Below are 15,853 nucleotides of genomic sequence, written 5' to 3'. Positions count from 1 at the left end.
ACAAAGTAAAACATGTTTGCTTAAACTGTTCTCGTGTTTTGCTTCACGTTTGCAGAATGTCAGAACATGTACCTACAATCAGCTAGTGTTACCTACATACCTAATGGTAGGCTGTAGTAGCTAAACAGCTTTTTGATAATTTTCCTTACATTTAAGGTTATATGCATGTGCTTAAGAAACAAATACAGCAGGGAATATGCTTAATACTGTTCTCTGACTCTTTTCTTTCCTTGCTTTGCACAGGGAGGGAGGGCTGTAATACTCTTTGCCTCATTGCATTAGTACCTTGTACTCAGCAGGTTATCCACCATTGTCATTAAGTCATTTTAATACTGCTTCGGTGTTAACTCTTTCTCATCCTGTGAGTCTAACCTGCATTTCAGTTATGGAATCTAAGACCTTGACTTCAGCAGAATTCCTGTAACAACATGTTAAAGAGCTGATCTAAATTACTGTATTTGAATACAGTTTTAACTAAGTAATACTTTGCCAAGTCTGATGTATTCTGCAAGCTCACTTAACTTAGTTTCTTGTAGATTTTTTTCTAAAGACTGAGAAATTCAGAGTAGATTATTAAGATCATTGCTTTTTAAAGAAATTATACTTTAAATTCTAAAACAGCTTGTAAGTGTTAATTACCTGTGGTTCATACAGATTTGGACCTTACTTTTTCCATGTTGGTCTTTTAAGTCGATGTATGAGAATGAAATGAGAGACTAGAAAGAAGTAAGGGCTAATATAGGTGAGACATAATGTCTGAATAAATATCACTTTAGAGAGTGGAGGCAGAAGAGGCTTCCCTGAAAAAATTATGGGAGATCATTATAGTCTCCCATAATGGAGGAACTATTGTGAGAATGCATTCAGATATGGATTAAAAATCTTTGTGACATTTCATTGAGAAATATTACTGGGACTTGGTACTTGAAGAGATGATGTTCTTTGCATAAATTGGAAAAAACAAGTTAATAATAACATGAGGGCCTAAAGATTCTTGGACAGATAGCTAAAGGATCTTTTTCATGGAGGAATTGTAAATCAAGAAATTATATACTTTGTTACTTGTTGTGTTTGTAAGTAGGTAGGAAATTGTAACAGAGCCGGCCACTGAAAATAACACTAAATTGAGAATTGATATAACTCAAATTAAATAGAAGACTAATGTGTACTTTATTTAAAAGATAAAAATGGGACTAGGTAATAAACCCAACAAAATTAAGAACTCCAGATTAAGTACAGTTATGACCTGACACCTTTTTTAGGTTAGTAGTTCAAGAAGTATATGGAATTTGTGCTCAATGAAGACAGAATTCTCAAGAGTCGTCATGCTGAGCTGGAAGGTTATTTAATTAATACAAAGAGATGTCTGGGCTCTTGTCCCTTTCAACTACTGAAGCATCTAACATTGTGCTTGGTAGTGTTGCTCCTTCTAAAAATGAGGCATGAATCAGTTTTTAGAAAGGTGGCCTGAAAAGGCACAGGCTATGCTTTTATTATTTTTTTTTTTTTGCACTAGTTTAGTGTTCATGGAGGTAAATGGGATGTTTGCCCAATACTTGCATTAGTTCAGCAGTTAAGAGTCCCTCAGTACAGAGAAAGAATAAGCCCATAAAGAAAAAAAGACAACTGGTAAGTTTTTGAATGTTTTAATTAAAAAAACTTGTAACAATGTGACTGTCTTCTGAAGCAGCCATAATAAAGACAGGCAGCATCCTTTTCAAATTTTTGTCTACTTTTTGTTATGAAGTCCTTGCTTACTCTATCAGTGTTTTATACTTAGAAATAAAATCAAAGTATATCCAGGAAATACTTCTACCTTTTGTGCTTCATACTGACTAGGTACTTGGAACTTAGTCTTCACGTGAGTGTAACCTGGTCAAGTGATAATGTAACTTGTAATGAATCATTTGCACAACTCTTACTAAGGATGTTGTTCTATGAAAGATAAATACTACTTAACATCTGTCTTCTGGATGTCTTGGCCTAAGTGCAGTGATTTCAGCCTGATTTATTCCAGTGGAAGTTTTTAAGTCCTAATTTTTTTCATGGCTTTTTTAAACTGTTTCTGATTAACATTCAAATCAATGAATGATGGAATGGTTGAGGTTGGGAACAACCTCTGGAGGTCATCTGGTCCAATCCACTGCTCAAGGAGGGTTACCTACAGCCAGCTGCCCAGGACCATGTCCAGATGGCTTTTGAATATCTCCAAGGATGGAGGTTGTACAAATTCTGTGGACAACCTGTGTCTGTGCTTAGTCATCCTCATAGGGAAAAAGTGTTTCCTGTGTTCAGGAGGAATGTCCTGTGTTTTAGTTTGTGCCTGTTGCTTCTTGCCTTGTCACTGGAAATGAACCTCGTTCCTCCTACTCTGCAGTCTTTCTTCAGGTATTTGTACACATTGGTAAGGTCTCCCCAAGCAAGTTCTCTAGGCTAAACAATTCAATCTGTCTCAGCCTTTCCTCATACGAGAGCTGCTTCAGTCCCCTCACCTTAGTGTCCCTTTGCTGGACTCCCCAGTGCATTGAGGAGCTTGGAACTGTACAAAATACTCCAGGTGTGACCTCACCAGTGCTGAGCAGAGGGAAGGTTTGCCGTGACCTGCTGGCTGCACTCCTCTTTCATGCAGCCCAGAATGTTATTGGCCTTCTTTGCTGCAAGGGCACATTACTGTCTTGCATTCAATTTGGCATCCACAGGATTCATATGTCACATTCTGCAAAGCTGCTCTTCAGCTGGGCTATCCGCAGCATGTGTGTGTGCTTGGGGTTGTTCCTCCCCAGGTGCAGGACTTTGCAATTCACTAGTCAAACAGGTTGATGTTCCTGTCAGCCCATTCCTTCAGCCTGTCAAGATCCCTCTGGAGGGCAGCACAAACCCTCTGGTGTATCAGCACCTCCTCCCAGCTGTCATTACAAATTTGCTGAGGGTGCACTCTGCCCTGCCATCCAGATCATTAATGAACATGTTAAACAGGATCAAACCCAGTAGCGACCCCTGAGTAAACCACTGGTTACTGACCTCCAACTAGATTTCATGCCACTGATCACCACGCTCTGGGTCTGGCTGTTCGGCTGCTTTTTGTTCTGTCTCACTGTCTGCTCATCCAGCCCACACATTAGCAGCTTCTCTATGAGGATGTTACAGGAGACAGTGCTGAAAGCCTCACAGAAGCTGAGGTAGACAATAGCCACTGCATTCCCCTCATCTGTCAGACCAGTCATTTCATTGTAGAAGTTTCTCAAGTTGCTGAAGCATGACTTCTCCTTGGTGAATCCATGCTACTACTGCTGTTGACTTTCGTGTCTTTTGTGTGCCTGGAAATGGTTTCCAGGATTAGCTGCTCCATCACCTTCCCAGGGATCAAGGTGAGGCTGACCAGCCAATAGCTCCCTGGGTCCTCCTTCTTGCAGTTTTGATGATAGGAGTAACATTGCTTTCCTCCAGTTCTTGGGTGTTCTCCCAATCACCATGATTGTTCAAAGGTTCTTGAGAGTGGCCTTGCAGTAACAGCAGGCATCTTCCTCACTACTTTGTGGATGCATCGCACCAGGGCTTATGGACTTGTGTATGTCCAGTTAGTTTAAATATTCCCTGCCCTGGCCCTTTTCCATGAAGGGCACATCTTTGTCACTCCAGACTTTACTGCTGGTCTCTGGGACCTGGGATTCATGAAGGCCAGCCTTACTAGTAAAGATTGAGGTGGAGAAGATATTAGGCACCTGTCTGAGTGATGAGTAGCCAGTTTCTCCGGGAGAATGCTGTGGGAAGTGCAGTGTCAGAAGGCTTTGCTAAGGTTTAGGTAGACAACATCCATAGCCTTTCCCTCATCCTGTAAATGAGTCACTTTGTCATAAGGGAAGATCAGGTTAGTCAAGCAGGACCTGCCTTTCATAAACCCATACTGGCTGGTCCTGATCACATGGTTGTCCTTTACATGCCACATGGTAGCACTTGAGATGATCTGCTGCATAACTTTCTCCAGCAGTGAAGTCAGGCTGGCAGGCCTGTAGTTTCCCAGTTCCTCCTTCCTGTCCTTCTTGTAGATGGGCATCAATTTGTTAACCTCCGGGCAACTGGGACCTCTCTGGTTAGCCAGGACTGCTCATAAATGGTTGGCAGTGGCTTGGCAAGTGCATCCACTAGCTCCCTCGGTACTATTGAGTTGATCCCATCCAGTCTCCTAGTCTTGTGTGTAAGTGGTATAGCAGGTCGCTGACCATTTCCCCCTTGGATTATATAGGCTTCATTCTCTTCCTTGTCCCTGTTTTCCAGCTTAGGGGCATGGTTCCCAGGGAAACTGGTCTTGCTAAAGACTGAGGCAAAGAAAGCATTAAGTACCTCAGCCTTTTGCTCACCCTTTGTCACTGTCTCCCCCAGTATCCAGTAAAGAATAGAGATTTTCCTTAGCCTTCTTTTTGTTGCTAATGTTTTTATAGAAACCATTTTTGTTGTCTTTTATGGCAGTAGCCAGATGAAGTTCTAGTTGGGCTTTGGCCCTTCTGATTTTCTTCGTGCATAACTGCATGACATCTTTGCAGTCCTCCTGAGTTGCCTGCCTGTTCTTCCAAAGGTCATAAACTCTCCCTTTTTTCTTTGAGTTCCAGCCAAAGATATCTGTTTAGCCAGGCCAGTCTTCTTCCTTGCTGACTTGTCTTTCTGCACATGGGGATGGCGTGCTCCTGTGCCTTTAAAATTTCCTTCTTGAGCAATATCCAGCCTTCCTGGGCCCCTTGACCCTTCAATACTGTCTGCCAAGGGACTCTGTCAACCAGGCTCCTAAAGAAGCCAAAGTCTGCCCCTCTGGAAGTCCAAGGTAGCAGTTCTGCTGAGACCCCTCCTTACTTCTGTGAGAATCAAAAATTCATTTTGTGTTTGCTATGCTCAATTTGTCCTTCAGCCATCACGTCACCCACAAGTCCTCTGTTTGCAAACAACAGGTCCAGTGGGTCACCTGCCCTAGTTGACTCACTAGCTACATCAGGACCTTCCACACAGTCCAGGAACGCTCTAGACTTTCCTCTCTGCTGTGTTGTATTTCCAGCAGGCATCCAGTAAGTTGAAGTCTCCCACAAGAACAAGGGCTAGTGATTGTGAGACTTCTCCTAACTGCTTATAGAATATTTCGTCTGCCTCTTCATCCTGGTTGAGTGGTCTTATAACAGACTCCTACCATGATATGTGCCTTGTTGGCCTTCCCCTGAATTCTTACCCATAAACCCTATTGCCTCCATCATTCAGCTCCTGGCAGTCGAAACACTCCCTGACATACAGAGCTACCCCACTGCCTCTCCTTCCTTGTCTATCCCTTCTGAAGAGTTTATAGCCATCCCTTGCAGCACTCCAGTCATGCAGGTCATCCCACCATGTTTCTGTGATGGTAACTATGTCACAGATCTTCTGCTGTGCAGTGGCTTCTAGTTTCTCCTGTTTGTTGCCCATGCTGCATGCATTGGTGTGGATACACTTCAGTTAGGCTGTTGATCACACCACCTTTTTTGGGGAGAAGCCTAATTCCTACATGACCATTCTCAAGTGCTTCTGTAATTTCTAACACATCAATAACCCTTGTATCTGCTGCCTCATGGATCTACATCCCCTGCCTCTGCTGAGAGGGCAGACTGAGGAGGACTGTGCTGGCACACCATGCCTCAAACACTCGTGTGCTACCCCCGGGGTTATCTCTACCGAGCTTTGTTTTATCCCTTTCCTGCTTCAAATCTGCAGGCTGAGCTCCATGCACACCAGCTGCTCTCTCAAGTAAAGGCCAGATTTTCATCCTTGTCTTCCTGGCCCGTCTTTCCTCAAGATTTTGTATCACTCCATTGCAGCTTTACAGTTGTTAGCATCATTCCACTATGTCTGCATGATCCCGACAAGATCAAAGGCTTGCAGCTGCACATAGATCTTCTAACACATCATGTTTATTTCCCATAGTGTGTGCATTAGTGTACTTTAGAGAGGCTTCCAGGCATGTTGATTTCCCAGGAAGGGTAATTGTGCCTTGTAGGCACTTCCTTGCTTACGTGCAGATGCTGCGTGACCCTGCTTAAGTCCTGTTTTGTTGATTTAAAAAAAAAAATTTACTATTTTATGCTTTCATGTCGCATCACTCCTGCCCATCACTCCTTCACAGGGCTGCTGGTAACACACTCTTCCTCCCACTTTATTCCTACCTAAAAGCTCTCCATAACAGGTCAGCCATCCTCCTGGCAAAGATGCCTTTGCCCAACTTCGTGAGTTAGATCTTGTCTCTCCTAAGCAGGCACTGGTCAGCAAACAGGGTCCCGTGGTCATAGAACCCCAAAACCTGTTGCCAGCGCCAGCTCTGAGACCTGTACTATCGGTGTTCTCCTCTCACACCCCTACCCCTCACTGGTGGGACTAAAGGGGATACCACCTGGGCCTCCATGACCTTGATTACTACCCTCCAGAGCTCTGTAGTCGCTTTTGATGCAGTTTAGGCTGCCCCTAGCAGTATCATTGGTACCCACATGGAAGAACAATGAGGGGTGGTAGTCAGCAAGTTGGAAAACCTTTGTCGGTTCTTCTAAATCATCCCAGATCTGGGTCCCTGGCAGACAGCAAACCTCTCTCAATGGTGAGTCAGGTCCTTGAGCCAGATGTTTCAGACAAACTGTTGATTAAGGTTCCAAGATCTAGTTCCTGAATTGCATAATCATGGGAGCATGGTTTGAGATAACTGTAAGGTAATAGACATTAACGAAGAAATTATGTATGTTATGGACTGTAAAAATTGCAGACTGCTGGAAGTTGCTTGTGAAATTCAGGCTCCATCTATGAGAAAAACTCACAGGAATGTGGACAATTTCATGAATTGTTGCTTTTAAACAAATACGTTTTCATGGTGGAAATATCAAAAGAGTTTAGCAGTCCTAAAATCACTTGCTAACAGGCAAAATTACAGAGTATGCATTTAATTTTCTTCAGAAGGTTGCATTTCACAGAAAAATTATGGTTCCTCAAAATCATATGTTCAAAAAGCAAGAAAATACGTATTAGGCTAATTTAAATGTAAAACATATTTTGTCCCTTCAAGCTGGCATTACAGAATGCATATACCTGTAAATATTCCACCTGTATTTTCCATTAAACAAAATTGTTCAAATCTAGAAGCAATCATAGTGGAGCAGTGACGTGACAAGATACTCGTACAGGCCATAGGCATCTACAGCATGGACACTGTAGGCTCTGCTGCTTCTAGGATTGCAGTGGCTTGTATTCCCATCTAACATTACTTACTTCTCTTTGTATCTTAAGCTAAGGGTCTGTGGTGGGTTGGACCTTGGCTGGTTGCCAGATGCTAGCCCAGCCAAGTTCAGCCAACTGCAGTCCTTTTTGGCACCCGGCCTGGGAAATGAGAGATAAGGACAGTAATTGGCAGTGGTAATGGCCAAAACTTGGATTGGACATTGCCAGAGCAAAATAACTGTGGGGATTCTTCTCTTGTAATGAGGTGAAGGAAGAAGGGGTGGAGATTTATTGTGTGTCTGAAATTTCCACTTTTTCAGTGTTACGTCATTTTGATTTTGATGTGGTGGGTTTTTTTTTTGTAGATGTAAGTGAAGTTTGTGAAGAGTGTGTGATGAATATGTATTTTGTTGACTGTTCTTACATATAAATTTCACAGAGGTGAGGGTGGAATGTACTGGGTGCACATAGCCCAGGTGCTGGCAGCAGGGGGCTCCAGGGGTGGTGTCTGTGAGAAGAGGCCAGTGGTGCCCTGTGCCAGACACAGCTGTTCCAGCCAGCTCCAAAACAGACCCACCACAGGGTATGGCTGGGCCCTCCTTCAGCAATGGTCGTGACACCTTGGGGAGAATATGTTTTTAAAAAGGGGGGAAGCACTACAGGGCAGTGAGGTATAAAGGGGAAAAAAAGGGAGAAATAACCCTGTGAACACCAAGGTCATTGAAGAAAGAAGGGGAGAAAGTGCTTTAGCTACTGGAGCAAGTATTTCCTGGAAGCCTGTGGAGGACCTCCTGCCAGAGCAGGTAGATATTTTTGAAGTAGCTGTGGCTTCACACTGGAGGGGTCCCTGAAGGACTGCAGCCTGTGGAACAGTTATGCTGGAACAGCTCTTGAAGGTCTGTTGCTTGTGGAAGGGTCTCAGTGCTGGAGCAGGCAAGAAGTGTGAGGAGGAACCATTACAGACTGACTGCAACCCCTATCTATACACCTGCACCACTTGGGGCAGGAGAACATAAGAGGAGCAGGGAATGAAGGAGTGAAGTTGAACTAGGCTAGAAGAGGGGTGGGGAGGAGGTGTTTTAGTTTTGTCTTTCTTTCTCACTGTCCAACTCTGTTTTAATTGGCAATAAATTAATATTATGTTCCTTAAGCTGTGTCTGTTTTGTCTGTGATGGTAACTGGTAAATGATCTCCCTGTCTTTTGTCTTGACCCATGAGCTTCTGATCTTACTTCTTCCCTGTCCTGTTGAGGATGGAGAGTGAGAGAGCAGCTGGGTGGGGGTTTGGTAGCCAGCCAAGGTCAACCCATCACAAAACAAGGCCTTAACTTCTTTAGTCAGGTGTTTGTTTCAGATGTCTATTTTTCTGAAGTTTCCTAGCAGGGCAGAAAACAGCTTACCACTGGAAATTTTAACTCTTGTGGTGTTCATGTAGGAAATTACTCCAGCAGGCTATTTTTGTGGAAGTGAAATGTTTGTTGAAGAAAGCTTATTAGGTTAGAATTGCAATCTAACATGGGGTTAGAACTAAACTGAAGTTTAGTTTGTTTTCTAAGCTGTGGTGCCAGCAAAAGGCTTGTCCAGTGATAGTTTATGTTCATAAAGTTTGCTGCCTTTCCTGAAAGCAGACCAGAGCACTAAAAAAAAAAATATCAAAAATCTGGGTATGGTAATTTTGGTCTAAACTCATGTTAAAAGATTCTTTTTGAAGCTGTCTGGTGGTATCTGAACTTCATGAGAACCTGTTAAAGTAACTAGAGTTGCTTTTTTTACCTGTAATCTTATTTGTATTGACAAGTGAAATACTTCCTTCTTTGTATAATTAGTGTACTGGGCAATGGAAAATACATAAGGAGCTTTGTTACAGCTGTCGGCTACAGTTCTGAATGTTTTCTGTTGATAGTTCCTTTCAGTTCCCTTTTATGAGTTTGACTTTTTCTTCAGTCTCTCTGATGTTGTCATCACTTCTTACTGCATGCTTAGTTTGTGCTTTTCATCATCTGCATTCCCCTATTTAGTGTGTTGCGCTATTCTGCATAATCCTCTCTGTACACTTCTGCCCCAGTGCCATTGCGAACTGTCATAATTTAAATCGTAAGATTTAAGGCTCTTATTCCTACAGTTTATCTAACCAATTTCAGTTTCCCCAGAACAGAGCTTGCCAAGTACTCATATTCCTGCCAGCAGTGTCTTGGGTGTCCTAGAGTGACTTGAAACTTGGTCCTATTGTCAGTTTTCTATTCATTTGACACTGCATCTCTCCCTGTGTAATAAGCAAGCTGATCCATTTTTGATGAAAACAGCTTTGGTTTTTAATAGCAGAACTGTTTCTGTGAATTCATGTTTTATATTCCTTTTACTCTTTTTCAGATGTTGGATGTCTATGATATTCTTCCTTTCGATAATCCAGATGGTGGCGTGTGGAAACAAGGATTTGATATTACATACAATGAAAATGAATGGGACAGTGAACCGCTTCAAGTTTTTGTTGTGCCTCACTCGCATAACGACCCAGGTAATATTTTAACTGAATTAATTTGCGCATCTATAGGCTTTTGAATTAAGAAATATATTGCCATTTCTGTTGAGATTTGGGGGTTTTGAAGCGTATCTCTTAATATGTTAGATTTAAGTCTAGGAAGGCAGTTAAGCAAATGTATAATTCAAGTGCCATTGACTTCAAGTGACAACTGTTATGATAAAAGTTTTGCATGTACTTATTTATAAACTGCAGTAGAACTCCAGTGTTAGTATTGGAGTGTAATATGGATTTTCTGTATTGATTCTGCTGATAACCCAGTCAGTTCATTCATTGCTGCATTAAGTATGGCCTGTTCTTATTTTGACTTTTTGGCCTGTCATAGATATTTAACCCTCAGCCTGTATTAAAGAGATGTGGTTTTTGGAAGGCACGACAGTGGCAAATCTGAGGTTTTTGACTGTAGCAGTTTAAGGTTTTGTGCACACTGCCCCCATCCTGGAGTGGGATAATACAAAGTCTAGATTTGATCTGAAACCTAGATATGCTTGCATAATTTAACGTCTTTCTCCCAAGTGGATGGTTACTGTGTAACAAAATGGAGAAGCATCATTTTTATTTTGAAATGACAGTAAAATAGACCAAAAAGCAGTGAATTATACTGCTATAATATACTCCTGGTACATGTACACTGACCATGAGAAGCTGGTGAAGCTGCTTGTTGTTGTGGAAAGCCACAATTTCAGTGATTTTAAACTTTACTGCTGTGTATTTTGCTCTAATAATTTAATTTGTTGGTTGAAGGTACTGTGGATCTGAGCAAAGTAAGATACGGTAGTTTGAACATAGGTGAATTTTATTTGCATGTATCTGGCATTTTCAAAGAAAACTAACTCTGGGATTTGGAGGCACTCTATTGTCCAGTTATGACAGCTAAAATTACGAAGTCTAGATATAGTAAAAATACTAAGAGAAAATAATCACATTATAAATTTTAATCTGCCCTTTTGATAGAACTGTCTTTAAAGCTGTGTACATTTATTTCCTTTCTAGTTTTCTCCTGAAAGCATCCCTAGAAGGAAGCCACACTGTACAGTCATTTAATGAATTTGAAACCATCCTAAAGGATAGTACAGAACTTTAGATCTCTTGGTTCTTACTAGAAAGGGGTATGAGTCTACCTCTCTCCCTTCTTTCTCCTGAAGCTATTAGGATCATATCTTAACTGGGGGAGGATGGTTGGCAACCTACTAGAGGCCAATTGCCTAGTGTCACACCTGTCCTCAGATGATTTTAGCTGGATTGAACAAAGACCTTTGGCACTGTGCAGCCTGAGGTAGCTTAACAGCGGCATGAAGCTTAGGAACTGCAGGAGAATGTCTGGAGGAAAGCTGGGAAGAGCTTTGTAGAAAACTTCACCAGTGTCCATTCAAGGCATGAGGTTTGTTTGGGGCTTAGTGTTCTGATGCTGATTTCCATCACCTCTGCCAGGTTCTAGTAATTTTGGTTTTATCTATTTTTTTTTTCATTTATTTTCATTCCTTCTGTTATTGTCTTCCAAAACAGAATATATTGGACTGTTTTCCTCCATGGTGCCTGGCCTGTCTCACCAGCGTGCCATGCAGAATTGCCCAGTTTCTGTTGCCATTCTGGAAGGACTCTGTGGAGCTAACCTTTAGCTTTCTGACTTGCAGTCTTCTGCTTTCTTCTTCACATCTAGATTCCTGCCTTGCCTCCTATCATCAGCTGTGGTAGATATTCACAGTCCACACCTTTTGTGTTTGACAAGCTTTGGTATTGGGTGCCTTAATCTAAAATTAAAATAAATAAAATTGGTTTATCCAGTGGCAGCAGTTCTGCTTACCGAAAAGGGCCCACTGAGCACTAATACTGTAAGAATTTTGAGTGTTGAAGTTACTGGACCTCTTTTAGCATCAGGGTTATTTTGGTAGATACTAACATCTGCCACTACTAATTACATTCTCCCTCGCTGTATACCAAGCAAGGCATACAGTCTTGAGGATGCTGTTGGCTCAGCTAGCCAATAGCAAAGGCTATTAATATCAGGTTATGCTAGAGGAGGCTTCAGCAGAGCCTTCACATTTTTATATATGTCTTCTGGGGCTAGCAAACTGAATAGCACTGTATTGCTCCTATGAGAAGGGTCCCAAAAATAGTGGAACTGTTGGGAAGATGGACACATCTCTTACTAGCCTTCCAATTAAGATGGCAAGTTACTAACCTCACTCAGTGAGGAATGCCTTCAGCTTCACTATATGTTTGCCATGACACTTGAAATATTATACCTTCTTTTGGAAGGTCAGAGGATAGCAAGGGTGTTCTCCACATTCAGAGTTCCTATTTATGTATGGCATTCCTTTGTCATGTTTGGGTTCTTGGTCTGTATTTAAAAAAGCCAACCAAACAGTGAAACAAACCACAAAAAACCCCACCCTAGAAAACCCCAAATAATCAAATAAACATGCCCCAAATGCCCCCCTAACCACAAATAAAACAAAAACCAGAAGCCCCAGATGAAAAACAACCACACCACCAAAAAAAAAAAAAAAACCACCAAACAACCAAACCCCAAACAACCTGAAAAAACCCTACCCTCCTTCCCTCTCCAAAAAAAAGTTTCTGAGTTACCAGAATTCTTAAACTTCTAGGACAGTTAAAGCATAGATAGTGCTCTACCACCAGTGGTAGCCTCACCAACACGTTTTTCTGTTTGTGTTCTCAGTCATGGATTTTCCTGTACTTGCCCAGTGGGAGTTTTCTACTTACTGAGGAAATATGCTTACAATGTCTTGTTCTTTAATTTTACATCTGATCGATGTCTCTTGGTGCACTTGAGAGCTCCATTTAATGAAGTTTGATCTGATTCTATTTTGATCACTCCAGCACTACTGTGGCCTTCTTCCAAATACAGAGGTGTGGGCCATAATGAACTTGGCTTCAGAGGTAAATTTTTAGGAGCACTTAGATATCTATCTTGGAGGGAGTCACTCATTAAATATATAGTAAGGTACTTGTTCTTCCAGATCTCTGAAAGAAGTTCTCTTTATGGCTGCCACTTCAATAATAAGGTTTGAAGAATTCGGTGCAGTTGTGAGAGCCCTCATCTTTCTCTTGCAACTTTTTCCCTGCATAGGTTATTCGCAAGGACTTGCCTGAAGTCATGGCTGTTGTCATTCACTTTTGATAGCTGACTTTCTTACTGGTGATCAGTTTTGGTTCCTAAAGTCTTCCTTCTTAATACCTAAGTTCTTCATGTCTTTACCATAAAATTGTATTGGTCCTTCCACTATCAGCAACTAAAATCAGGAAATCTGCCTCTCCTCATGCATACACTCGATTATCTCCCAGCTTGTTCAGAATCCTCAGTTGATGTCAAAGAGAATTAAACTGAGATAGAATCCTTGTAATTGCAAAAAAAAAAAAAAAAAAAAAAAAAAAAGTAAATGTAAATGGTTCAATCACCAAAAATGATTGAGAGACTGGTTATTGTTTGCTTTTACAAAGACTGTTATCGTAGAAATTTCCTTACTTGGTAGTGCTTTTGGTAAGGACATTTCTGTGGAATTGTCTGCGGTATGAGACTGTATTATTAAGCACTTGAAAGAAGGAAAATTAACAGAGATCTGAAAACTCTTGTATAGCTAGTGGTTACATTATTGCTTTCCCACAGAGGATTAAAAGGCATGATCCAAAGGAAATGCCTTCTGGCAAAAAAACTTAAGGCATAATGAAGCTATAGTGTAACAATATACATGAACAATATTTACAAGTAATAGGGTCAGTAAAGATGTAACTATATAAGGTGCAGAAGCTTTTAATTCTCATTATGTGTTAAGTTTTCTCATCTGAGGCTACTTTAACTTTTCACATAGGCTGTTACACTAGCGAGAATCTATCTCAAAGGCAAGGAACTGCCTTGAAAGAGAATCCGTAGGGAGTGGGGCGGTCTTAAGTTCCGAGTTCTGTTTTGTGCTGATGATCTGAAACAATTTCTGTTGCTAAATTCTGCTAAATCAGAGTTAACTGCTTCCATGTGAATTCAGTCAGGACCTACAAACTTGGGGTCTCTATGCTTCTCCTTTCAGTAGCTAATATATTTGCCCATTATTGGGAAATTAGGTATGAGAATGAGTCCTTTTCACACTTTTGATCAGTGGCAGGCATGATTGTTTTGTAGTTTCTGGTAGTTGGTGAAGATTTGAGCACCTTGGCAGCATGTCTGATCGGTGTGTGGGGGGGGGGGTGAGCGTGGGATGCTCACCAGTGCGGATTAATCTCAAGCCATGGAGAGATGTTCAATTTACAAATAGCTGAGTTCTGTGAGGTTATAGCTATTGCAGATGGGTGGCATTTCTTTCTGGAGCAGATTAACGAGCGATCGTATAACCTGCTGTGCTGGCAAAGCCCAGCGGGTGCTTCAACAGTAGTTTCATGTGACTGCCTGAAGTGGATTAGGAGCTGAACTCCAGAGGAGAGAACCCTGCTCAGGGACAGTGATATTGTCAACAGCACAACTGGACTTGAAAGATGATGTTCAGATAACCAGAGGGGTCGAAAGACACCTCTAGCATTTATTGTTCTGTTAGCAGTGACGATTTTGGTAATGTCTTTTCATTAAATTATTTAAGAATTGAGATGTGTGTGAGCTTTGTAATATATGTGTGTATCAGATCACAGTATTTTATTGCTGAATGTGGTTGTTAACAGATCTAGTACAAACAGCATTTTAGTGGAATTGGAGGAGATTAAACAGATTCTTCCTCCCCCCCTCTACCCACCCATCTCCAATATCTATCTAAGCAAAAATGTATATAGAAGTGTATGTGCATATATGTCAGGTCTAAATACTGCTTTTTATCACTAAGTTGATTATCTATGACATTGGTAACTTTACCATACTAGTACTCACATTAACCCCTTCTTATTATTTAAGGAAGTCTCCATTTCTCAGGAGGAAATCTCTATAGCTCTATGCAGTTAACTGTAGTATTAAGATAAAAGAAAACTTAAGCATAAAAGTTTGATGTTGTTAGTAGTACACTGTGGAATTTCAGGTTTGTTTTCTGTTGATGGGGTCTAGATATGGTTTTCAGGTGACTTCTTAGTTTTCCTGGCACGTTTGGAACACAGATTATTTAGATTGTTGTCTGACCCACAAAAACATAAGAACATGTTAGTATAAAGCTGAAGCAGGAAAATAAAAATGCTAGTTGAATGACATCTGAAAACTGAAAGTTTTAGACTGTAAATTGAAAGTTCACTAATTGATATATTCATGCTATGTTTTAATAGGAAGATAGAAAAAAAAAATCAGTCACCACTGCTTGTCTAGAACTTGTTTTCCTTTTGTAAACAGCAACAGTGTATAGTATTTTCTAAAATAAACAAACAAACAAAAAAACCCCCCAAAAACAACCAACCAACCTGTGAAGGCTGTAAAGAGTATAAAATATACATTCAGTGGTGGACACCTGATTTTTCTGTTGTAGAGGAAAATGAGATCTAGGAATAGAATGGGAAACTGGGCAGCTCACAAGATCTTCTTGACATGCTGAATTACAGGAATCTTAAGTGGTATTCCTGGCTCACTTCTCAGTATTTCTGTGGTTGTATATGAGGTGGTAGGAGACTTGGAGTGAGAGGTTTTTTTGGGGAAAAAAACCCCAAACAAACAAGCAAAAGAAAATTCAGGGCAGTTCCATGGAAAATTGATAGTTTTTGGCTATGGTTATGAAATCAAAGATGATAAATACAGAATGATTGTTATGGTCCATTAAGCAGAGATCTTTTAGAAGTTGAAGTATGCCATTGGAAAAGTAAATATGGTGTCGTACCTTTTTAATACTGGTGTCTCTGCTTCCACCTTAATTACTTTATTTCAGGGAGTATTTTGGGGGAACAATTTCTTTTTATCTTCTGAATTACAATGAATGCTTTAACACAGGGATGTGCCAGGTGGCTTTCTTTACCCTGGCTTGTACTGTGCCAAATAGAAAAATGGAACCCATCTTAGACTGCTTTTAGTTTTCATTTTGAGGTAGCCTAACCTAAGAGATACCATGTTTCTCAAGTGTTCTTTCAGTCTTGGCCAATGACCCCGTTCATCTTCATTGAAAAGATACTTCATTTTGGTAAAACAACA

General features: G+C 40.9%; 1 protein-coding gene across 2 annotated transcripts in view; it reads left to right on the top strand.

Annotated features, from left to right (window-relative positions):
• Window positions 1-15,853, top strand: part of MAN2A1 (mannosidase alpha class 2A member 1) — a 127,779-nt gene that overhangs the window by 14,595 nt on the left and 97,331 nt on the right. For both annotated transcript variants that reach the window (XM_040578908.1, XM_040578909.1), the window contains exon 3: window positions 9,582-9,726. In XM_040578908.1, the coding sequence (XP_040434842.1) occupies window positions 9,582-9,726 (145 nt within the window). The remainder of the gene's footprint in view (window positions 1-9,581; window positions 9,727-15,853) is intronic.

The sequence above is a fragment of the Falco naumanni genome, chromosome Z, assembly GCF_017639655.2.
Source record: "Falco naumanni isolate bFalNau1 chromosome Z, bFalNau1.pat, whole genome shotgun sequence".
Classification (NCBI taxonomy): domain Eukaryota; kingdom Metazoa; phylum Chordata; class Aves; order Falconiformes; family Falconidae; genus Falco; species Falco naumanni.
Note: the sequence above shows the minus strand (reverse complement) of the source record. Positions and strands in the feature narration are given on the sequence as shown.